The sequence below is a fragment of the Vicugna pacos genome, chromosome 3 (assembly GCF_048564905.1).
Source record: "Vicugna pacos chromosome 3, VicPac4, whole genome shotgun sequence".
NCBI lineage: Eukaryota > Metazoa > Chordata > Mammalia > Artiodactyla > Camelidae > Vicugna > Vicugna pacos.
In genome coordinates this window covers 35,272,000-35,297,032 of record NC_132989.1, presented here as the reverse complement: position 1 = coordinate 35,297,032, position 25,033 = coordinate 35,272,000, and the positions used below count along the sequence as shown (strand labels likewise).

General features: G+C 32.0%; 1 protein-coding gene across 9 annotated transcripts in view; it reads left to right on the top strand.

Annotated features, from left to right (window-relative positions):
* CSNK1G3 (casein kinase 1 gamma 3) overlaps positions 1–25,033 on the top strand; it is a 97,620-nt gene that overhangs the window by 36,588 nt on the left and 35,999 nt on the right. For all 9 annotated transcript variants that reach the window (XM_072957650.1, XM_072957642.1, XM_072957645.1 and 6 more), the window contains 4 exons: positions 1,889–1,929; positions 6,543–6,612; positions 18,918–19,066; positions 20,680–20,914. In XM_072957650.1, coding sequence (XP_072813751.1) covers positions 1,889–1,929; positions 6,543–6,612; positions 18,918–19,066; positions 20,680–20,914 — 495 coding nt within the window. The remainder of the gene's footprint in view (positions 1–1,888; positions 1,930–6,542; positions 6,613–18,917; positions 19,067–20,679; positions 20,915–25,033) is intronic.

Genomic DNA, 25,033 nt, shown 5'->3' with positions numbered 1-25,033 from the left:
TACCTGATTTGGTGAAATATATAAGGACTAGGCATGTGATGGAACATTTTAATGTGGTCCATATATGTACTATCAGTTTTATAGGTTACATATATTGATAAGAAATAGAAGCATCCCTCAGTTCGTCATTTTACTTCAAGGGAAATTTGGAGAGACTTATAGCAAATTTTTTAATACTGTAAAGAACCTAGGCCCGACATGAGATCCTGAATCCTTAATGATCATCTTTGAGAAAGGAAGTAACACTTTTTCTCAGATGTACCCTAATAGTTATAACCATGAATCTACCTACATGTTAACTGTATTCAGATATTTTTGTATTTTAATTTTTCACAATAAAGTCTTCAAAACTTCTGTGATTATAATTTTTCATGTCTCATTGTGTCCTTTTAAATATTCCTCTTTTATTTTCATTATTTTATCTTTTTAAATTAAAGTACAGTCAGTTACAATGTGTACAGTATAATATCCCAGTCATGCATATATATATATACATGTATTTGTCTTCATATTTTTTTCCATCAACGGTTAGTACAAGATATTGAACATAGTTTCCTGTGCTATACAAAAGAAAGTTTTTATCTTTTATGGCAAAATTGCCTTGTAGGTAGATAGTTGTGCTGTGAAACTGCTTGTGGCAAAGATTCTTAAGGCGAAAATACTGCTTACAGTGGCATCACATCTGAGAGTGAAATTTTGGCTAGAAGTTTTACTGCCATTCATCAGCTATTATATAAAATGAAGTTAGGAGTATTATGCTGGAAAAATCACATGTGTGAAAGTTGCTGATTGCCTATTTACTGTTCAGTAGCCAATGTGACCAGGGACAGTACTGTCATAGTTAAAAACAACAACTATCATTGTTCTGTTTTTCTTACTATAAAAATAATACATGCTTATTGAAAGGATACTGGAAATTCAGAAATCACATATTCTATTCTTTATTCTTTTTACTATACTTGTGAAGAAGCACATTAATATCAAATTGTTTTCATAAACTTAATTCTCTATAGTGTTTTAGTTGAATTACAGATGTTGACCCCCTGGAATTTTCTGGAGTATTTTCAGTTTGCTAGTGCCAAAAATTACTGTAATTCATCTGAATTCTTTACATAATAATTATATTAAATCTTTATTCTGGTTAGTCTCTTACGTATTCTTTGTACCTGGTAGTTTTTTCAACTTATACAAGTTTAAAATATGCAATCAAATCTGTGTAAAATCTTCTGATCTTTTATCTTTTTCCGTTTTTATTTTTCAGTGCTGAAAAAGACTCCCATATATTGGGCTGATAATTTTTTCTTATTTTATGGCTTTTCTAACTCTTAAAATATCTGTAATTTAATTTGGTTTTAGGATGAGTTTCCCCTCAAAGTAATTGGCCAGTTTGTCAAAGCCAAATATTGAATAAAACTTTAAAAATTTTATTTCATTTTAAATATATTCCAGTTTTTTTCTATGTATTTGTTCTATTTATTAGAATACACATGAGCTCTATTAAGATCACACTGCATAATAATGGAGGATTTAAAATGATTGGAAGAGGAGTATTTTATTGAAATTTATTATTTATTTTCCTGTTGATTACTCTCTGAATTGTTTATAGTAGTGCAACAAAATAAGAATTTTTCTATGTTTGTTAAGTGAGCTAAGATATTTATTAGTATCACTCTCTACTCTGAGTCTAGGTGAAATACTAAGTACACCTGAGTTGATCATAAATTTAAATATTTCATTGTTATTGAGGTTTTTGCTATATAATTGTAAGCAAAAACCTGTTTCATTCAAATGTGTTAGGTACTTTTTTGCCCCACCAGCGTAGTTTTACATAATACATCTTTCAACATTTATTGCTGGTAGAATCTGACATTTTTCTTTCTTTTTCAAGGGAAAAATTTATACACAAATGAATATGTGGCGATTAAACTGGTAAGTTGATGTTTCTTATTTTTCCTAATTATTTTTTGTTATTTCTTTAATGAACATTTAAATTACTTTTTTCCATATCATTTATAAGTTGAGTGTTTATTAGGAAAGTGATATGCATAACTAATCTTTTGTTATTAGCTGCTAGCATAACTTTACTCTTCAAGTATATGATAATGTATATATAAGATGTCTGTGTCTTTTTATGTTATGAAAACAATTCCTTTACTTTGTTTTCATTATAGAATTGAATTTTTAAAATTTGGCACTATTTTTAATGTAAGGAAGCTGGCATATTGGCATTTTTAATTAGATAAAAATTAGAACACATGATTTGTCTTTTTGATTCAAGCATTTGGAGAAGGGTGTCCTTAGTATTCAGGATTATAGTATTTGAAAATGTATTTCCACATAGCTTCCAAAATCTCTTTTTCTACTGATATTTTATTTTTGGTAGAGCTGGCTATTGCTTGACCTTCAGGGATTTAGAAATGCTTAATGTGGGTGGAGAATAGCATTGCAAGCAAACTCCATTGGGACTATTTTGAAGTCCTAAATGTGCCTGGTGTGACAACTGAATAGTTGAAATCTGGGAATTTTTGTGAGACATAACTTCCTGCTGGCAAAACTTTTCTATCTGGTTTGCCAGCCAGGTTTCCTTGAGGTTAAGCATAGCTTGATTCTCCCAGCTTGCTGCCAGTCTCAATCTTGTCTTTACCAATATAACCACTGTTATTAGGGTAAAGTGAGATTAATATAGAAATAGAGACCATTAGAGGAAGAGACAAGTGGGAGAAAGAGAAAAACTTTGGGAATGAGATACAAAACTGCTACATAATTTTAAGTATCTTTGTGAGTGTAGACTAAGTTTCACTGCAACAAATGCTGTTTATTTTTAGTGGGAAATAAAAATGCGCAGTAGGGTTGTGATGCTACCGGGAGAGACTGGCTGGCTGACATGTGGGTTGGGACTAGCATTTACCTAGATGAATTCGCCTTGGTTTAAGTTCTGGTCCTTGGCTTTATGACAGAAAATCTGATTGGTGGTCTCATTAAAAAGATTGTCACTGTTAATCAGAAGTGAATTCACAGTATTAATCAATTCACAATTAATCAAGCTCTCAGAGGTGTAAATATTTAGGAAAAGTTAATTTCTAATTTAAGGTATTTGATGTATTTTACTAATACAGATCCATAATGCCCAAATCAGTATAAATAATATGTTTTTAATTTTTTTCCTGTAGGGTGATCTACATAATAAAATGCTGAGTTAAAATTACAGGTTTCCCTCATGAGTGTGAAATCAGGACAGTGGGAGTCAGTTTGTGTGAATCACAATAGGGAGGCCCGGGATGCAGGGAATGGGTATTGCTTGCGCTCATTTCTTTGGAATTCGTTCTTTTCCCTTGATCTAGGCCACTGGTTCAGGATCTAGCCATTGTTCTGTGTTGGGAGTGGGAGTGGTGCACAAGGATGGAAATGTGGCAAAGCAGGTATTCTGTGTTACTGATGCAGCAGCCTATACTCATGGGAGCATGTGAATGACACTCAACTGATACGTTAAGGCATTAATAAACCATTGTGTTAAAACAAGAGCCACTGCTCTAGGCTGACATTTACTTGACCATTTCAGTCATTAACTGGTGACCCTTAGGTTCTGTTATTTTCAGATTTGGAACTTGTTTATCCCATTGACATCTTTGATGCCTTAATAAACATGCATTATGCCATCTTTCAGCCTCTCTGTGTATACACACATGTATCACCCTTTTTAGTTTACCTTCATGCCACATCACTATCCCTGTATTTTTCTTCTTGTCCTTTTCTGGGACATTCTTCCTCTGCTCTGATTTGTCCTTTTTTAAAGTACTGTGATCAGTACTACATACAACAATTGTGATTATTCGGTGTTCTTAGCAGGAACTGGGAGTATTTTTGGGTCTACATATAGTATTTTGAGGTTGAAGTATAGTGTTAAAGCCATGTTTGCCTAAGATTCATCCAAAAAATATATTAACAGGACAGAAAACTTTCCACGTAAACTGTTGGATGATAGGTTGGTACTTCAATTACTAAATATTTATATGTGTATATGGTGTGTGTGTTTTTATAAATTTTATATATATATAAAATGTGGTTTTTTTGTATCTTACATATCTGTATCCATTGTCTCTGCTTATAACAGATAACATAATTTTGTTCAGAACCAGCCTTAAAAGTAATCACTCAGAAATGTTATGTTTGTACACCTTGATTGCTATCTGATTTTTGTACTTTGGTACAAAAAAAGGCGTTATTTGATAACAACGGTGTTCAGAGAGCAGAGTTCAGTGACTCCTTTTAGCTCTGATATCACTTAAAGAGATTTTTACATTTATTTACTGTTAACCTAGTTCATATTGACAATTTGTTTCAGGATAACTTATTCATTTGACCTCAGCCACCACTCTCATATCTTGTTTGCAGTTATGTAGTAAACCATTGTTCATGAATAGTGAAAATGTCATCCTGTGGTGAGGTGACATTTGTGTATATCGTGGCACAATAAAGTTTTACTGCTACTAAACTATTGGAATCAAGTTGAACTGACTCAATTAATTTAGAGCTTTTTTCTTTTTCTTTTTTTACCTAGGGAATATTAGTGCTTGAATAAGTTGTGTATTTAATTTCACTTGTGATTACATAAGTGGGCATCTTTATTATATCTTATGGTTAGGTACTTTAATATAGTTAACTGAAGAATTATAGGTAATGTAGCACTATGCAGAGGGAACTATTTTAAATCATATATATGTCTATATAAATAAAGTGAGAAAGAATGTTTTATCCCTCTTTTATAGATGAGGGAACTGAAAAGTACAAAAAGATTAAGTAACTTGCCAAATTCTATACAGCTAGTAACTGATGAATTTAGGAATCAAACCAGTTCAATTTACTTATTTTTCTTAACTGAAGTACTGTCAGTTAGTGTATCAATTTCTGCTGTACAGCACAATGTCCCAGTCATGCATATACATACATGTATTCATTTTCATATTTTTTCATTAAAGGTTATTACAAGATATTGAACATAGTTCCCTGTGCTAGACAGCAGAAACTTTAAAAAAAAATCTATTCAAACCAGTTCAATTTAGTTTCAGTGCCTGTGTTTTTACTCTGCGACCCTGCCTCTCAAGAACTAAGCTGATTGTTTTCTCTGGTAATAATCTCTGATTGTAATTGTTCCACTGGGATTTTACTAGTTCCTTATCTGAAATTTTTGTCATTGGTCATTTCATTGTGATATGTCTTAGTATAAGTTTCTTTTTAGTTATTCTGTTTGAGATTCACATTCGTCTTAAATCTCTGGTTTTATTATCTTTCATCAGTTCTTGCAGTTACTTCCTCACTATTTACCTCTGCTCACTTTGCTCTCTCCTTTCTTCCTGAGACACTTATCAAATGTGTATTAGACCTTCTCATTGTATTGATCTCTCGTCTTTTTTTTCTGTATTTTGTTTTACTTCCTTCACAATTGGATTTTGTATCATTTATAGAGATGCATTCTACAAAATCTTCTCATTCTGTGGACATTTTTCCATCTATCTCCCAGTTCCCAAATTCTCTTTTCTGTTGTGTTAATATGCTGGTAGATTAATTTTACATTTTGGTTATTGTAGTTTTTTGTATTTCTTGAAGTTCTGTTGGTTTTGTTTAAGTTTTGTTACCTTGTTAGACTTTCCTGTGGGATCTTGTTAGTTTTTCGTGTGTTACTACCCTATTATGGTTTTGTTTCCTGCAAATATTTTCACACATTTAATATTTATTTCTTATATCTTAAATCTGTTTTGATTCTGTTTATGTTGTGTGTATATGTGTGTATGTCAAAGTGTGTTGAGTGAAAAAAGCCAGACAGATGCATATAAAACATATATTGTATAATGTCGTTTATATGAAATCCAACAACAGAAAAAACAAATCCAAAGGTGCTAGAAGTCCAAAACTGATTACCTCTAAGAGAAGGGTGATGGAAATGTTTTAAAGGTTTTTTGAGCTGGTAGTTGCAGAGATATATACACTTAACAAAGCTCATGGACCTAATACTTAGGAACTGTGTGTTTTATTGTAAGCTATACTCCAGCTGAAAAATTTTTAAAATATAGTGTTGCTATTGTCAAATTTTCCTATCTCCATCTTTGTTCTTTCTTACTTTCCTTTAATTTCACTTTAAACTAGAGTCTTTACATCAGAAATATATAGTTCAGGGGTGGATTCCTGGTAAAAGGAGAAACAGTAAGGGCCACCATTCCCCTAGTCATGAATGTTCGCAGTATACTTTTCTTCAGGGTCAAAGAGTCAAACATAGATTTCCCTAATGCTTGATGTAATAGCCACTTAACCTTGTGTACATTTATGGCATCAAATTGTTTTACATTGCACTCAAGTTGCTTATTATCTGGATCTAGATCCTTAGAGAGACAAAGATGCCTAATAGAGTGTTACATTATGTAAGAGCTGATACTGTGATTTATAACATTTGGAATTGGGGCCTAGTGATATTTTATTAACTTACATTTTTTATTGTTGTTACTGTTTTTTGTTTGTTTGTTTTTTGTTCTTTTTTTTTTTTTAATTAGGAGCCCATGAAATCCAGAGCACCACAGCTACATTTGGAATACAGATTCTACAAGCAGTTAGGATCTGGAGGTAAAGACTTACGTTAATATTTACATTTGTAATAATGGATTGTCATGATAATAACTCTGTAATTTCAAAGAATACTATTTTAAATTTGATTAAAATGAACCACTTCTTAAGGCTATGCTTACTAGACATTTTCTTTTAGAGTCTTACCTTTTTATTTTAAATATGACTTTTTGAAACTTTTTGTGTTGGTGCTAGTATAAATAGAGAGCATTGTGAAAAATTTAATTTGAGACTATAAGATGCATGTCTGTATTCTTAGCCTTTGAGTGATTTTATAGTTACTGAAATGACTTACGATGTGGTGGTAGGCTGAAAATGGTCCCATAAAAGATATCCATATCATGATCCCTGGAACCTGTAAATGTTACCTTATACCAAAGACTTTGTAGGTATGATCAAGTTAAGGATCTTGAAATGAGGAGATTATTCTGAATTATCTGGGTGGCCTCAAAATGCAGTCACAAATGTCCCTTTAAAAGAGAGTCGGAGGAACGATTTACATACACAGAAGAGGAGAGGGCAAAGAGGCTATAAAGGTCAAGGTCGTCGGAGTGATATAGCCGTAAGCCAAGGAATGCTGGCTGCTGAAAACCTGGTCTAGGATTCCCCTGTAGAGCCTCCAGAGGGAGTGTGTCCCTACCAACACCTTGATCAGCTTGTTGAAACTGATTTAAATTTCTGGCCTTCAGAACTGTGAGAAAATAAATTTTTGTTATTTGAAGCCAGAAGTATGTAGTAATTACATTGGCTGTAGGAAAGTAATACAGGTATATTTTTACATAAACTCTAAATGTGAGAATGGATATTTTGTGCCATTGGAAAAAACTAATGAGAAAATTTCCTATTGTATGTTGCATTTACTTCGTGTTAATGTTTTCTCAGCTCCACTTTTTCTGTTCACTCCTGTTCTACTAGCTGTAATGATTTTATATGTAAAGTTTCTTTCCAGGTAGGGATATTTTGTTTCCCTGGATTTAATAAAATGGAATTTTTTTCATGTGTCTTTTTGTAAGCACATGTTTATATTCTGGTTGGTAGAGCTATTTATTAATGCATTAGCAATTTTGCATTCTTTTTTTTTTCCTAACATCATACTTTCTGAAAGAGTAGTCATTGTGGGGGCAATAAGTTGACATTTTATATTCATGTTTTTATCACTGTAGACTTCCTGTAGTGCATGTTTAAGTGTGATACAGACAGGCCTCCAGGACCTATAAAAATTACCACTGACAATTGAGATTTAAATGATAAGAGGATACAACTATTACATGTGAAACCATACATACTAGTTAGGACTAGCAAGTGACAGAAAGCCCTAAGAAACTAAGTGGGGGGAAAAAAAAAGGTTTTTTGACTCATGTACTGGAAATTCAGGGAAAGGCCCTACCTATAAGACACTGCTGTATCTGGGACTTCAAACACTGTCATCAGGGACATTCTTGAATTTTTCTGTATGCTCTGCCTTTGTGTGTGTGTAAGTTTGTTCTCTGGTTGACCCTTCTTATGAGATGGCAGAGGTGGTTACCAACAGCCTACCTTGTCAGTCATAAAAGTATCTCTTAACTAAAATTTTCAGCAAAAGTTCTAGGACTGAATCTTACTGTCTTATTTTGTTTCTCATCATTTAATCATTGTGAATTTGATTGCCAAAACTTAAATCTTGTGCTTTTCTTAGGCACTACCTGAAATTCAGGGACTGAGAAAGGGGAGAGGTGGTTGCCTAAAGGGAAATTGAGGTGTTAGCAAAAGAAAGATTACATACTGGGGAGATAAAGATAAGAGATCTACTTAAGTAGTAAAACTATCATTTGTAAAAAATAGGATTGGATACTTTCATTGGATATGAGTGAGTAAGTCAGTTTAGAGTTTAAGGAATTGTTGAATTGAATACCATGGGATACTTACTTTTATTATTCTATTCTTTGCCTTTTTTAACTTTAAAAATTTATGTCAGAGATAGTAATAATAATGAAACACAGATCTTTTAGCACTTGAATGCCAAAGGGCTGTTGTGTTGCACAGCTCCAGGGACCACCATTTACAAGGTGGTCTGTACATATCAGAGTGCTCCCCTGTGCTCTGTGGCATAGTGTTTACATAAATTGCAATATGGGTATTATGGCCTCAAGAAGTGTGTTATGGTGGCTCTGAAACCCTGACAAGTGTAGATATTTTTGAGTATTTCATATGAATCATGTGAATTTTGGTTATTAGTGTTTTTATCAATCTTGAATTTTAAAAACATTTTTGAGTACCTGTGTGAGCTCTGCAGAAAAAAAAAGGAGTTTAATTGTTTGGGGAAAGACTAATGACTTTAAAATAATTTGATTTTGGAACTAATACTTGAAAGGGTTATATTTTCAGACTGCTTTTAATGATAAGTGGACCATTCATAGTAATTTTTAACCTATAGTTCTCTTATGGTATTTTAAGTTTCATTTAAGTAGCAACTTGCTTGTTAATCTTCTCTTTAAAAATAGATGTATTTAATAATATTCAGAATATATAAGGAACTAAAACCCAACAACAAAAATACAATCTAATTTTTAAATGGGCGAAGGACTTGAATAGACATTATCTAAAGAAAGATATACAAATGTCCAATAAGCACAAGAAAAGATGCTGAATATCACTAATCATTAGGGAAATGTAAATCTAAAGCAGAAAGACATACCACTTCATACCCATTAGAGTGGCTATTATTAAACAAAGGAAAAACAAGCTAAAACTCTGTATACAAATGTTGAAAAACAAACTAAAACCCATAAACAAATGTTGATGTGGAGAAATTGGAATCTTTGTGCATTGCTGGTAGGAACTTGTAGCTTTCCATAGGATTAGAATATTATTTTATAACCATTATCACTTTGTGTGGTAGCAAAAATTTAAAGTATTGAATGGTCTTGTTTTGTTATATCCACTCAGCATTTTTTAAGTAAAATGAAAGTCTTGATTTGGGAGTCATCAGCACTCACAGGGAGTGGTTTTAAAGCTAAGAGAGTGGATGAGGTCTCCCAGGGCAGAGTGTAGAGACTGACGAGAGAAGAGGAAGAAAGGCAAAACCATGATGTTGGTTAGGAATAAATATGACTGTCAGTAACAAAAATCATGACAGCAGTAGCTTAAACAGGCAAAGGGCTGTGAGGATAAATAAATAAGAGTCCTGAGGTGGACAGTTGTAGGATTGAAGTAGTATAGAAAAATAAGGAATCAGGCTCTCTCTAGCTTCCTGCTCCTATTTTCAGTGTTTGGCTTTTATTTTTATGATTCTGGATATTTTTGTAACAGGAGGGAAGAAGAAAATAATGAAATTACTATCTATATAAGGGTAACTTTCAGTTCTTTTTCTCCTGCCTTCTTTTTTTTTTTTTGATTGAGGTATAGTCAGTTTACAATGTTGTGTTAGTTTGTGGTGAACAGTATAGTGATTCCGTTATACATATATATGTATATTCTTTTTCTTTTTCTTATTTTTCATTATAGGTTATTACGATCTATTGAATATAGTTTGCTGTTCTCCCGACTCCATTGTTAAAATCTAGTGATACATATATGTCGCTACTAGAATTAAATATTTTATATACCCAGAATTTCTCTCCCTATCTTCTTTCCCTTTACTTTTCCAATGAATTTTCTCTCTTGCTCTTCTGGATAATCTTGTTCCGTTAGTGGCACACTCATTCAAGCTGAAAATGTTAGTCCCCTTTAGTTTTGGCTTTTTGGGATAATGTAACAGGTCTGCCAGTTATGTCTCTTAAGACATCTCTTGACTTCATTCTCTTCTCCCAGTCTCCACTGTCACTTTTCTTTGCATTGGACTGCTTTTTATGCATCTCACCTCTTTCTTACCTCTACTCCTCAGAGGCTTTTCATTTATCGTAAAGGCCAAATTTCTTTCTCTTTCTACTGACCTACTTTTTAGTTGCACTAAAGTTAATATTCTTTGAATAGATTTTATTATTTTCACATATCTGTATTCTTCTTTCTAGAATGTCTTTCTTTCTCAATGAATTCCTTCCTCCTTCAGTCCCCAGCTAAATGTCTTCTCTTTTGCATTGCATTTCCTAACATTTGTTAGTTTTGCTTCAGAAAAAGCTTCTTCTTTGACTTGTAATTACTTTGAATATATTTTCATTTTTCTTTTATCATATCATATTATATTTTCATTTGCTTATGTATGTCTCTGTCATTAAAATTTGAACTATTTGAGGACAGTGAAATGATATATTCACCTTTTTGTCCTTGAACCTGAGCAGAATGATCGACAATTGTAGGTCCTTGGTAAATGACTGAAATGATAAATTCTTCAATGAGAATAATGTTTTCTTTCCTTAGATGTGAAATTGCAGTACATAATCTCCAGTATTTCTTATAAATTTTTAACTTCTGTGATCATGTTTACAGTTTGATATTTTAATGTTATATAAAGTTGTTATATTATTACATTTTGAGTAATAAACATAACTATAATTTCAAAAATTTTATTTATTTTAATGCATATCATTTATATTATGTTATGATCAGGTAAATTTAATTCCTCGTTTTAGAGATTCATAAATAGAAGGAAAAAATCAGTGATGAATATTTTTCAAATGATTGGAAATGTTAAACCAAAGAGATATGCAGATAGTTATTTAATTAACTGAACTGTACAATTCAGCTAGCTAAAAATTATCACTTCCCAGAGAAGCATAGGTTTTAATTATTAGAATTAATTCAGTTTTTTTTATTTACTTGAAAAACATTTAGTTGAATTGTTGATACTTCATGAAAAGGCAGTTGAACATATTTTGAAATTTATAGGTAAAGTTTTTTGATGATCTGTGATTCTGAATAATTCTTCTTTGTATTAAATTATTTCCTTGACATCAGATGGTTTCAATAGGCTCTATTTGGGGAAATTTTGCATTCATTTATTCCTTGCAATTTTGATCTCTTTATCACAGACAGTCAAATAACTTTTTTTTCTGTCATAAATTATTACTTACTGAAGGAAGTAAAATAATCTTTTTTTCTATCATAAATTACTGTTCTTGGAAGATCTCTAACTATGAAAACGATATTAAGTATACTATATTTGAGACAAAGCATATGTTAAATAATTGTTTCTCAAATGAGTGGCTTGACTTTCTGATGTTGCCTGAACTATGTATTTCTAATGAAAATTTGATAATAGCAGCAGTGACTGTTTCTAAAATTATAACTCTTCATAGTATTGCCTTAAAAGAGATATAAAAGTTTCCCCACATTTTTAATTTTGACCCTCTGCCTTCTTGGTTTGTGTCTTGTTAAAAAGTCAGGATTTATGACTATCCCTATGTGGTTGGCTTATAGATGCCTTCATTTTCATATTCTTTTCAATACTGTTTATTTAGCTCTGTTTTCTAGCTAAGTGAGTTTTGGTGATTCCATAATGTGTAACATTTTATCATACTATTCACTTTTGAGGAAGGTTGTAGATAATAATATAAGCCTTTTAAACATGGGTATACACATTAGGTAGTTTCTAAAATGGTTATTTTTAATTTTATTATTTATTTGTTTATTGGGGGGAGGATTTGGTATTTATTTACTTATTTATTTATTTATTTACTTACTTACTTATTTAAAGCGGAGGTACTGGGAATTGAACCCAGGACCTGGTGCATGCTAAACAGGCACTCTACCACTGAGCTGTGTCCTCCCGCTCCACATTAGGTAGTTTCTAAAATCTCTTTTATTCATTAAATTGCCAGATTAAAGTTTCTCTGACCATGTTTTGAGAAATTTAAGAAATCTACCCTTTCTGTGTATCTTAAAAGCGTCTGAAAGAAAACTGAAAAGTGAAAGAAAATATTGTAAAAACCATGAAAGTTAAGGGAATAAACTAATAAGAATGTTACCTATTGTATTTTGACATTAACAAAAATAATGAAGAATACTATACAGGTGAGGTGGTGGTTAGTATAGACTTAATTTTAACCCAAATAGCCAATAGTTTATGTAGTAGCTTCTTAGATTTCTTTTCCTGTCTTAGCTTAATTGCATTTAGAAGACATATTAAATGTATGTAATATTTCTGTTTCTTTATAGAGGCCTCTCTATATGGGAATTCTGTAAATTGTGCATTGCTAAACTTTTACTAATTTATATGTGAATATATATGTACATATTACTAATTTATATGTGAATATATATGTACATATATGTGAATATATATGTACTAATTTATATGTGAATATACTAGTAGGTAGAATTGTATAGTTTTTCTGTTAAAGTTGTAGTTTATGGAGAATGTGTACATTTAAAGAATGTCATGTGTTATCAATATAAGAAAGAAGGGTTAATTGATAGTTTCAGTTTGGTTTATATGGTCCAGGTATTAGGATAGTTGTATGTTGCATGGTAATTATAGTATTTTCAGTGATTAATTAGTCACATAATAATCTTAAATAAAAAACAAATCATACTTTTGAATAGGGTATGACTAAATGGTGATGAAGGATTTAATTTTCTAATATATACCATCATTTTTATAATTTCCTATGTAATCATAAACAGAAAGTATAAAGCTAAGAAAAATAATATGGTGATTTTATATTTCATTTTTATTTTTGATTTAAATATAAAGATGCATATTGTGAGAAGAAAAGATTTGTAAGCTTGCAGATTGGGGGTAAAAATGGTAAGAGAGAATCTATTTTTTTCTTAACTATTTAGGCCTAAAGAGGATAGTAACTGAATAATAGATAATTTAATATAATATAATATAATGAATATAACATTCACTCAATATTCATATAATATTCATTTAATATTCCATATATTGTAATAATAATTACTTATTTGTAGGTGATGTCATTTTTTAATGTTCTTTGAAACACAACCAGCTCTATTTTCCAAATTAGAAAAAAATATGAGAAAAGTAGCCTTATTTTATTTATTTTGCACATCTCTTTAATGTCTGGCTTAATAAAAAACAGCTAGATTCTCATATCTTCTTCTGCATTCAGTCCATTGTGATACCACATTCATGTAACCTCTGGAAAACTTGACTTTCAGCTGTGAGAGAATAAGAGTGAGAAAGGTAAATAACTTCTCAGTGTTAGTATAAAAATAATAGTAATGCCACTCACCTCCTGAAAGAGTATCTTGGACCACCTACCCCTGCCCATGAGTGTCTCCAGACCACATGTTGAGAACTGCTGAGCTACAAGTATAAGTATTTGTGCTAAAGATTAAGAATGCCTTAAAGCAAAACTTCCTTAGAAAAGAACATAGACTATATGATAATTCTGTACTTTAGTATTTCTAATCAGATTTAAGTTTTTCTTGACCGGATCTGTAGAGTTTAAATTTCCAGATAAGAATTTTAATGCTTTAGTTCTAATCCTACCTACATGAACAGTACCAGACCTGAAAATTGAAAGAAACATCATGGTGATATTTCTTTTAATAATATGCTTAACCATTGCCTACCTATAAGGAGCTAAAGTACTAAGCACTTTTTAAGAGCGTTAGAACTCCAAATGTTGTTTTGTGTCTTAAGTTAATTAATATTTTATCACTTAAATGAAATACTGAGATATAAAATGTTCAGTAAAATTAATTTTGGGAGGGTGAGGTTGTATTTTCAGATAATATGTGAATTTTTGTATTCTTGCCCATTCTTGAGCTTTTCTTAGGAAAAAATATACTTGCCTTGAAAATTGGAGATGCTGATAAGCATCCCTGAAAATTAGTGATGTTAGTAGTTATCAGGGGAGAGGGTATATAGCTCAGTGGTAGAGTGCGTGCTAGCATGCACAAAGTCCTGGATTCAATCCCCACTACCTCCATTAAAAAAAAAATCATAAATAAATAATAGCCTCCCCTTACCAAAAATAATAAATAAATAAAATAAAAACCCAAGAAAAATAGTGTTAAAATTTTTTTTAAGTTATCAGACTAACTTTCATGAATTCACAATCAATGGCTTTTTATAGTAGTCTCTAAAATACTTCTAGAACAATTGGAACTGGGTGGAGTATAAGTTTATAGTTGAAAATTCACTGGATATAAGAACAAGTACAAAAGCTTGCTTTTTCCCATGAGTTGGATTGCATTCATGCAATTCAGTAGCCAAAACCTTTGATTAAGAGACAGAGTCACTTAAAACCTTTGTTAGTCTTTGCTCTAAACCTTTTTCTGAGCCTCTGTCTCTTCTTTCTTGCCCTCTTGTCCCTTACTTCTCTCAGTTTCAGAATCCTTCTTCCTTGTGGTCTTGCGTATTATATTTACATTACTGTGGTTTTGTCTTGCTTCCTTTTTGCTTAGGGTACTCCCCAGCACCTGTCGTTATTTACAACTTTTTCTAACTCATAGCAATTTAGTTTGTTTGCTCAGTGTTAGACAACTGACCAGACTCGTTCTGGGAAATGAAATTTTAGTTTGATCTTTACCATGTTTGCTTTATATCTTGATTTTTAAAAAATATATAATTCTTGATTCTTTACTTCAATGACATACAATTTGTGTTGAAATACATTATTGATAGTTACATAAGAAGTTTTTGCATTCATTGACTCGTAAGACAGTATGTTATCTCAGAGAATCATTTAGAGTTAGATCATCTTTTTTTTCCACCAGAGATCTGTGTTGAGATGTAAAATTATGTTGAGTGATAAAGCTGAGGTATTTGTATTCAAATTGGAGATTAAATGTCTTTTATTTACTCAGTGAACTATTATGCTATTTATGAAATTTAGCCATCTTGAATAAGGTAGAGATAAATAATTTTGAGACACTATGAAACCATTAAAAAAGGAAATTTTAGAGAAAATTGAAGCAGTTCCCATTTGTCCCTTTACTGATGTTTTTCACTTCATATCTCTGTCACATTTTTGGTAATTCTCCTCTCTCTTCTTTCCTCTCTCCTCTTTCCTCTGTGCAGTTGAAAATCCACATATAACTTATAGTTGGCCCTTGGTATATGCAGTTCCTCCTGATCCACAGTTCTGCATCCTTGGATTCAACCAGCCTCAAATTGTATAGGGCTCTAGTATTTACTGTTGAAAAAACACATGTGTAAGTGGAGTTCAAACCCTTGTTTAAAAGTTTGCTGTATTTTGAAATCAGGGAGCGTGATAAACTTCAGCTTTGTTCTTTCTCAAGATTGTTTGCCTATTTGATGTCTTCCGTGGTTCTACAAAAATTTTAGGGTTGTTTGATCTAGTTATGTAAAATAGGTCATTGGAATTTGATGGGGATTGCATTGAATCTGCAAGGTTTAAAACATCTTGTATAAGTAGTAGCCTGTTTTAAGCTGGTACAACTTGAACACATTACAAAGCTTTATCTTTTTTCTCCTCTTCGCCCTCCCCCCAGTGTTTTATACCTTTGATGACACATTTTTACCTGTTTTTTTAATGCATCCCTTAACTTCTTATTGTAATTTAATTTAAATGTACTACTTTTGTCTTTTAGCCATCTTAGTTGCTTTATATGTGATTGATCCGTTAACTGTAGTATATATTTACCTTTTCCAGTGAGATTTTTACTTACGTATTTTTTCTTATTAGTTAGTACTTTTTCTTTTCAGCTTAAGAAATCTCTTAAATATTTCTTTTAAGGACAGTTTTGTGGTGATAAACTCCTTTAGCTTCTATCTGGGAAACTCTTGCTCTCTCCTTCAATTCCAAATGATAATCTTTCTAGGTAGAGAATTCTTGGTAGCTTTTTCCTTTTAGTACTTTGATTGGTTATACCACTCACTCCTGGCCTGTAAAGTTTCTACTGAAAAATCTAATGATAGTCTTGTGGGGTTTACTTTGTATGTAACAGAGTATTTTTCTCTTGCTGCTTTCAGGATTCTCTCTTTATCCTTAGCTTATACCATTTTAATTATAATGTGTTTTGATGTATGTCTCTTTGGGTTAATCTTTTTTGGAACTCTCTGGAATTCCTAGAGCTGAATATCTGTTCCCTTCCCTTGATTACAGAACTTTTTGGCTGTATGTCTTCAAATAATTTTTCTGGTCCCTTTTCTCTCTGTTCTTCATCTGGGATCTCTATAATGCCAATGTTATTCTGCTTAATGCTGTCTCAAAGGTTTCTTAAGTTAATTTGACTTTTTTAAAATTCTTTTTTTCATTTTGCTGTTCTGTTTGGATGAGTTCAATTGTTTTGTCTTTCAGCTCGCTAATTCATTATTTCATCTCATCCAGTCTACTGTTGAGCCCCTCTCATATATTTTTCAGTTAAGTTATAACCTATTTGGTACTTTCCTATATTTCTGTCTTTGTTAAAACTCTCACTGTGTTCATCCATTCTTCTTCAGAGTTTAGTGAAGATCTTTATGACCTGAAGCAAGAAACTAATGAGTGGAAATGGATTATTAGAAATTGCTAAATTAAGAGCATAAAAGTTAATGCTTTCAGTGGCATAGAGGGAGAAAAAGCATTATAAAAATAGTTTTAAATATTTAGTAGCTGAGAGCTGTTGTTAAGTCTTAATTGCATCTCCAGGCTCTTAGTGTATATAGCGTAGTAAAAGCAGTGTTTCAGAGTTGTTATAAACTTTAGTAGGTCTCTCATCCATTATTTCTGAGTCTTTTATCTGCTTTTAAACATAGTGGGTATAGATATAAGTCATATACATATGAATGTCTGTAGTAAGAGTGGCTCATGCTAGGATAGTGATTCTCAGTGGCAACGGGAAGTGTGTGTGTGTGGTGTTTGTGTGTGGTGATCTATACACATGAGGGTGTATGAAAATCTCTTTTTTTAGAGGAGACCATGTATACAGTTTGAACTTGTCTCCCTTCCCTCACGCCATCATGATTATTTTGTCTTATTTTCCTATCTTCAGCTGTTCTGCTGCCTCCCTCATTCACATTTGAGAAAAACTAGTCTTATCTCTACTACTAATATTATAGATAAACTGAAACCTACTTGAGAGGTTGAATAGTTAGTGTTAAGCCAAATTAAGAACCTAGTTATCCTGATTTCTAGTTCAGGGTTTTGTTCTGTCCATCTACTACTTGTTATGCAAATGATAGTTAGAATAAACAGCAAGGATAAAATTGTATTTCCTGTACTCTTTATTTTAAAAAGAATGGGAAATTTTTAAAATTTTATTTTAGGAAGTATTTTTTTTTCCTTCTAAAATCATTTAAAAACAGACAAACAAAAAACACTTGTAAGTAAAACTAACACATTTAAGACGGAAGAAATTCATTTCCTATAACAAATAAATAGATAAATGCAGTGTTAAAATGATCATCTATTATATGTTAATTTATTGGGAGTCTGCTAGTTCTAAAAGTAAAATACATTTAGTGCATTTAGACATTATATTTGGAGTTTGTGTTATTTTGTATTGTTGGATAATGGATTATTTAGTAATTGATGTCATAGAACAAGAAACTTTACTGCCTTCTGATATCTATGGGTCGTGAGTGTAGGCATGGATTAGCTTTGTTCTTTGTTGAGGGTCTTGCCAAGCTGAAATCAAGGTGTAAGCCTGGACTGCAGGCTTTTTCTGAGGCCCAGAGTCCTCTTCCTAGCTCACTGGTTATTTACAGAATTCAGCTCCCCATGGCTCTGTGATGAGGCTCCTGATGTCTAGAGCCTGCCCACCATTTCCTGACATGTGACTCTCTTTCACAACATGGCACTCTGCATCTTTAAAGCCAGCAGGAGAGCTGTTCTGCTGCTTTGAATATCTCTGACTTATAGACTCTTTTTAAACCTCTTAACCTGATCAGGTCAGGCCCACCAGTATAATCTCCCTTTGATTAATTCAAAGTCCACGGACAGGGGCCTTAATTACATTACCTTTGCCATGTAACATAACCTAATGATGAGAATGAAATCTAGGAATCTTGCTCACAGTTTAGGGGAAAGGATTATACTGGATGTGTACACCAGAGGATAGAAATCTTAGGAGTTGAACTTTGCATCATGCCTACCACAGGGTTATTAAAAATTACAGTGACTACTTTGTTCAGTAAAAATAAAATCTTTCCTGTGTGCCAAGCGTTTCTCTAGGCCATGGGAATATAAGGCTCAGGTGCTCAGTTCCTTTCTGTGGTGGAGACCAGCAGTGAAGCACTGTTCAGTGTTGCAGGCGCAGTAGAGGTGTAATCAGGCTACACTGTGAACATCAGGAAGGCATAGGGAGGGTGGAAGCTGGGTCAGGAAACATTTATTGTTGGTATGGAAAAAGTAAAAATACAGCTGCAGTTCTTGAAACTACAAAATTACTAAAAATTGTTTATTTATTTTCTAGGAAGCAGGTTTTGATATTATGATGAAATTATTAAAATCCTTTTTCTTTTCTCCCAGATGGTATACCTCAAGTTTACTATTTTGGCCCTTGTGGTAAATATAATGCTATGGTGCTGGAACTGCTGGGACCTAGTTTGGAAGATCTGTTTGATTTGTGTGACAGAACATTTTCTCTTAAAACGGTTCTTATGATAGCTATCCAACTGGTAAGTAAAGCAGGATGTGTTGAAGTTTTTTGAACAATTGTTTAATTGTTCAAATGACCAATAGTTTGGTCACTAACTTACATTAAAAGTTTGTTTTATAGTATGTAATAACCTATAATGAAAAAGAATGTATGTATGTGTAACTGAATTACTGTGCTTTACACCAGCAACTAACACAACATTGTAAATAAATTAAAAATTGTACTTCAGTTAAAGAAAAAAGTTTAACATTTTGTGATGTTATCTTACCCAGCATTCAACTTAATAAAAATATGTCTGATTTTCATGTCATTGTCTGTTTTCAATGAATATAATTTAACTGAATCAGATGAATTTCATTTGTATAAAAGAATTAATATCTTACTGCTTTAAGGTCTGAATGCTCAGTTTGAGAATTCAGTTGTTTCCAGCACTCTTTTCATGTACAAAAATGAATACATAGAAAAGAGAACTCTCACAAACATGGATTTTTACTGCTGGTAATAAATTAAAATGGCCTAGGAAAAGAAGAAACAAACTGATGAGAGAGTCTTATAAATCATTTAAATTTCAGGGAGCCTATGGGGAAACAACTTAGAGGATGATTTTAAGGCAGTTTTAAAATAAATGCCAATAGGTGTATGCTGCAGAAGTCTTAAAATTGTTTTTATCCACTGACTCATTATTTCCACTTCTGCAAATTTATCCTGTGGAAATACTCAGATGTACTTAAAGCTTTTTGTGCAAAGATATCTATAATAAAGTGGGAAACAACCCAAATACACAGGAATAACAGCTATTAATAGCCATAAAATAATATGCATATATTAAAAGACTGTTTCGTGATCTGGAAAATCCTCCTAATGTATTGTTAATGAAAAGTGTAGATCGTAGAATATTTTGTATTTTATGATCCAAAATTTATTAACAAACAAAGATGGCCTAAGTGACTATATGTTTACTTACATTGCATTTCAACCATGATTGTCACTAAATGGACCACTTTTATTTATTTATTTGTAATGTTCTATTTTGTGACAGTTTACATGAACCCTATTTGAGAACACATAAAACAATTAATAAAAATGTATTATATTATTATTAGAGTTGTAATTCCAAAATTTTCTAGTCTCAAGATCTTTTTAAATGTTCGATACCTAAGGATAAATATAAAGAAAACAAGTTATTAAAAGAGAAAGATAACTGAAGGGTGCTCTGTTAATTGTTTTTATTTAACAGTTTAGACTCTAAATTTCTTAAGTATAATTTAAAAAGTTGCTACATACTGTTGAACTGATAAGGAAGAATAAATTGTAACTACGAATTTTCGATTCAATAAGGTAGCATCATCTAAAGTGTTGATTGAATCAGGCCTGCTGATATGAAAGGAATTCAATTCAAGCACTTTATATGTGACCATAATAGTAAAAAACATAGATTTTTAATCATAATTGGACATACATTAGAGAAACTATAGACTGATGAGTTACTTTTAAAGAGTTGAAACAGTTTCTGATTTTTTCTTTTTCATGTTGTTTCCATAGTGAAAATTATGTTGCTACAATCATACTTTTTTTGCTAGTCAAAAAACTAAAATAAAAATTCATCTTTTTTTTTTTTTTTTTTGAATCAAGATTTCTCGCATGGAATATGTCCATTCGAAGAACTTGATATACAGAGATGTAAAACCTGAGAACTTCTTAATAGGACGACCAGGAAACAAAACACAGCAAGTTATTCATATTATAGATTTTGGTTTGGCAAAGGAGTATATTGATCCAGAGACAAAGAAACACATACCATACAGAGAACACAAGAGCCTTACAGGAACAGCTAGATATATGAGTATAAACACACATTTAGGAAAAGGTAGGTGTACCTTTTGTGAGTATAGAAGCTTGAACTCTGTATGCTAACTGTGTTTATTTGTTATGTTGGTTCAGTTTCTGCAGGTTATAATGCTTCTGTTGTAATTTTTATTTATCACATTTAACTAGAGTTTACTTTCATTTATATTTAATAAAAGTCTTTTAAAAGCAAGTTACTTGAGAGTAAATGAATGAGAGCTATCCTTACATTCACCATATCTTTTTTATGTGATAACTTGAAATGTTTGATACACTTAGGGTAATCCAGTTGATTACTTCCATTAAAGAATGTGAGATAATACTTAATTTTAACTGAATTTAATGTGTGTTTAACTGAATTTAATGTGTGTAAAGATTTCTGATTGAGACTGTAGCTCTCTGATACAGCTAACAAGGGAGATAGCCAGCCCTAATACACTGAATGCTGAGAGTACATACGTTAGAGGTACTGTTTACTATGTGCTAGCTATGTGACTTGGGACAAATTATTAACCTTTTTAAGTAGATTCCTTATTTGTCAAAAGGGTAAAGTAGTATCAACCTTTAGGGTTTCTTACAGCTTTTTTCTCCTGATCTAGGATCCAATCCAGGATTACATATTTCATCTATTTGTTGTATCTCTTTAGTCTCTTTCAATCTGGAACAATTCGTGCCTTTTTTTTTTTTTTTAATGGTTCATGACCTTAATATTTTTATGGAGTATAGGCTATTTTGTAGAATGTTCTCAGTCTGGGTCTTTCTGATATTTCTTCATGACTATATTTGGGTATGCAGTTTTACCACAAGTATCGTAGAAGTGATGTATTCTCAGTGCATTGTGTCAGAAGGCACATGATGCCACTTGGTTTCAAGTAGCTTTGATCACTTGCTTAGGGTAGGGTCTGCTAAATTTCCGCTTGGAACTTTCTTATTTTTCCTTTATGATTAAGAAGTATTTCTAAGTCAATTTTTGAGATTAAGTAAATAATGTTGTTTCTCATCAAATTTTACCCACTGGATTTAATATCAGTCGATGATTGCTTAACTCCATCATTCCTTATATATTTACTAGTTTACATTCTAATGTAGGTAAAAGCTTTCCCTGCTTCCCTTGCTTATTGACTTATATCAGTATAGACTCTTGGATTCTGATCTAATTGGATATATTATAGTCTGTTACTATCATCATTTCTTTTGATGCTCAGATTGTCCCAGATTTGGCTACGGGTTGTTCCCTTAAGCTCTCCTCTGTCCCCTTGGCATGTTCTCATAATTCTTTGAATGCTTCTTTACTTTCTTATGCAACAAGTTGTTCCAGTCTCATCTCATAGCTTCTCTGCTTTAGCCCAGAAATGGGTATTTTTCTAAGAAGCCCTGGATCCTTTTATTGGATAATGCTATATAGAAACCAAGACTTTGAGGCACTAGGTATACTTATTGCTACTGGAATGTTATTGCTTCTAGGCCCTTTCTGCAACAGAATTAGGAAATGTGTGTGTGTGTAAATATATATGTACATACTCATTTGTGTGTATATACATATACATATGTATGTAAACATACAAATATGCCTACACATATATGCGTATATACACGTTAACATCCATTAAAAACCGTGAGTTTATACTGACTTCTAATTTCAATCTAATATCACAAAGTAATATCCTCCCTTTCATATTTGTAATTCCGTTCCCTTTTCTCTATTATATCTTCCTTTGCCAACACTGAGAAATACGACTACTATTACTTTAATATATTTACTCATTTTTAGAAGTCTAGGACATTTACGGTGTAGTTTCAGAATTCTAACTGATAACACTTGTAAAGCGAGCTTACTAGAATTGCATTATTTATAATTCTTATTTTATTGAAGAGTTCTTTTAAAAATTAAAGTAAAATATACATTGAGTAAAGTATGCAATATGTGAGTGTATAATTTGAGTACTGACAAATGTAGACACCTGTATAACCCACAACTCTCAAGATTTAGAACACTATTCATCACCCTCTAGACTTCCTTCTTGCTCTTCCTCAGTCAAATTCCAAAAGCAACTGTTGGAGTGATTTCTCTCACCATAGGGTAGTTTTGGTGATTCTATTACTTCATATTAATTAAATCATCTGACTTCTTTTGCTCAGTCTAACATGTATGAGATTTATCTCTGTTAATCATGTTTGTTTCTTTTTAAAGCTGAGTAGTATTCCATTGCATAAATACACCACAAATTGTTTATCCATTCAAATGTTGATGAGCATTTTGATTATTAAGTTTTTTGCTATTATGAATAAAACTGCTGTGCCATCCTTGCAGATCTTGTAACATGCATATGTTTTCAGTTCTTTTGGGTAAGTACCTAAGCTTGGAATTTGGGTGTCATATACTAGGTATTAACATTATAGGAAACTGCCAATCAGTTCCCCAAAGCATTCTTACCTTTTTCTGTTTCTACCAATAATGAATGAGAGTTCTGTTTGTTTCAAATTCTTGACAGTATTTGGTATTGTCAGTCTTTTTTGTTCTAGCTTATCTGGTGAATGTATGTAGTAGTATTTTATTTTCCTGTGACTAATGATTCTGAGCACTGCTTCTTGTACTTAATGACCAATTGTATATCTTCTTTTGCAATGTGTACATCATTTTATTGTTGATTTGTAGGAATTCTTTATGTATTCTGGATATAAGAATCTAGGAATTCATCTAATCTGATCTCTAATTCCTGATTTTAGCTGCTTCTCTCACCATTCTCCCTAGACCTATCTGCTATAAACTGTATGTCCCTGCTTTAGTGTCTCAATCATAACCAAGTACCACTTGGCATCTTCCTGGATAGCTTGCCTGATAGTAGGTTCATGGCATTTTTTCTTTCCAGATATTTGAAATGCCTGAAAAATGTAGTTTTCCTTTCTTTAAGGAAACTAATGGTATGTGGAAGGAGTGCTTTTCAATAGCACACTTTCCTGATACATTTAAAATGTGATTGTGTGGATGTATAACTTTTAGGATTGTGTCTTCTGTTAAAACCAGACACATCTGTGTTTACATGAAGAGTATCTGTGAGAAATTTTCATTTCATGGTAGTTATTAACAGACTACTTTATAACAACTAACAAAGGTTCACCTCCATTTTATTGTGAGACGTGAAGTCACAACTTCCTTTTGGCCTAGTGTTCTTCATCTGAACAATGGTAAATGTAACAGCGTTCTATTTGTAGAAACGGCAAAATGAGTCTGATATGTTTGTCCTTGTTAGGGAAAGTGTTAAGAGCTTGGGAAATGGTATTTAACTATTGTAATAATCTCTTTTTACTCTTCTTTTATGAAGAAAACAAAAAATTATTTCTTTGGCAAGTACTGCAAAGAACAAAAGCTTTAATCCTTACTTTCTCCCAATTTTAAAAGCCCTGCTTCTCAATTTGATGTAGAACTTGGGAGTAGATAGGTTAAAAACAGAGAAAATATGTTCCACAGATTACATTAGTTCCTTTTTTTTTCCCCCAATAAAGAGTAAGCTTAAGTAGAATGAGTTTGAGTGCTGAAGAGTTAAAGCATTCTATAAGTTTGAGATGGCAGTGAACATGGAATATTTAGTGGTGTTTTGAGTTTTGAGCCCTTGGCTTTGTGAGGAGTCAGGAGGAGATAAAGAAAAAAGGACAGTGAAAACATGACCTTTTAGTGGTGATTTTAATTTGTATATGTATAATTTATTCCCTTCCTGCTTTGCCTGGACTTTTGTCGTTAACTTTTAAGGCTTTCTTACTCATGCATTCATTCTTGTGCATTCAAAGACTTACTATTCTTATGAACTTTTCAAAATAAGAGAATTTGATCAGAGGAGCATTTTCTTCTGGCTTATATGTAGTTTTCTTTTGTGGAAATGGGCACTGTATCAGATTTAAAAAGGAAAAATTATATTAATATTATACTGGAAGAATAATGTAAAATCACATTGTGGAATTTAGCATCAGTGATTCATTTCTCATACCTGCTTAAGTCACTGTTCAAGATGAAATCTCAATAAAGCTGTGGATGACAGATGTGGATTTTCTTGATCTGCTTTAATGGAAGCATTCTTCGTACTGTCATGTTGAATAATTGTTTTTAATTGTGTCTTATCAAGTATCTTCTTTTTAATATCTTTTT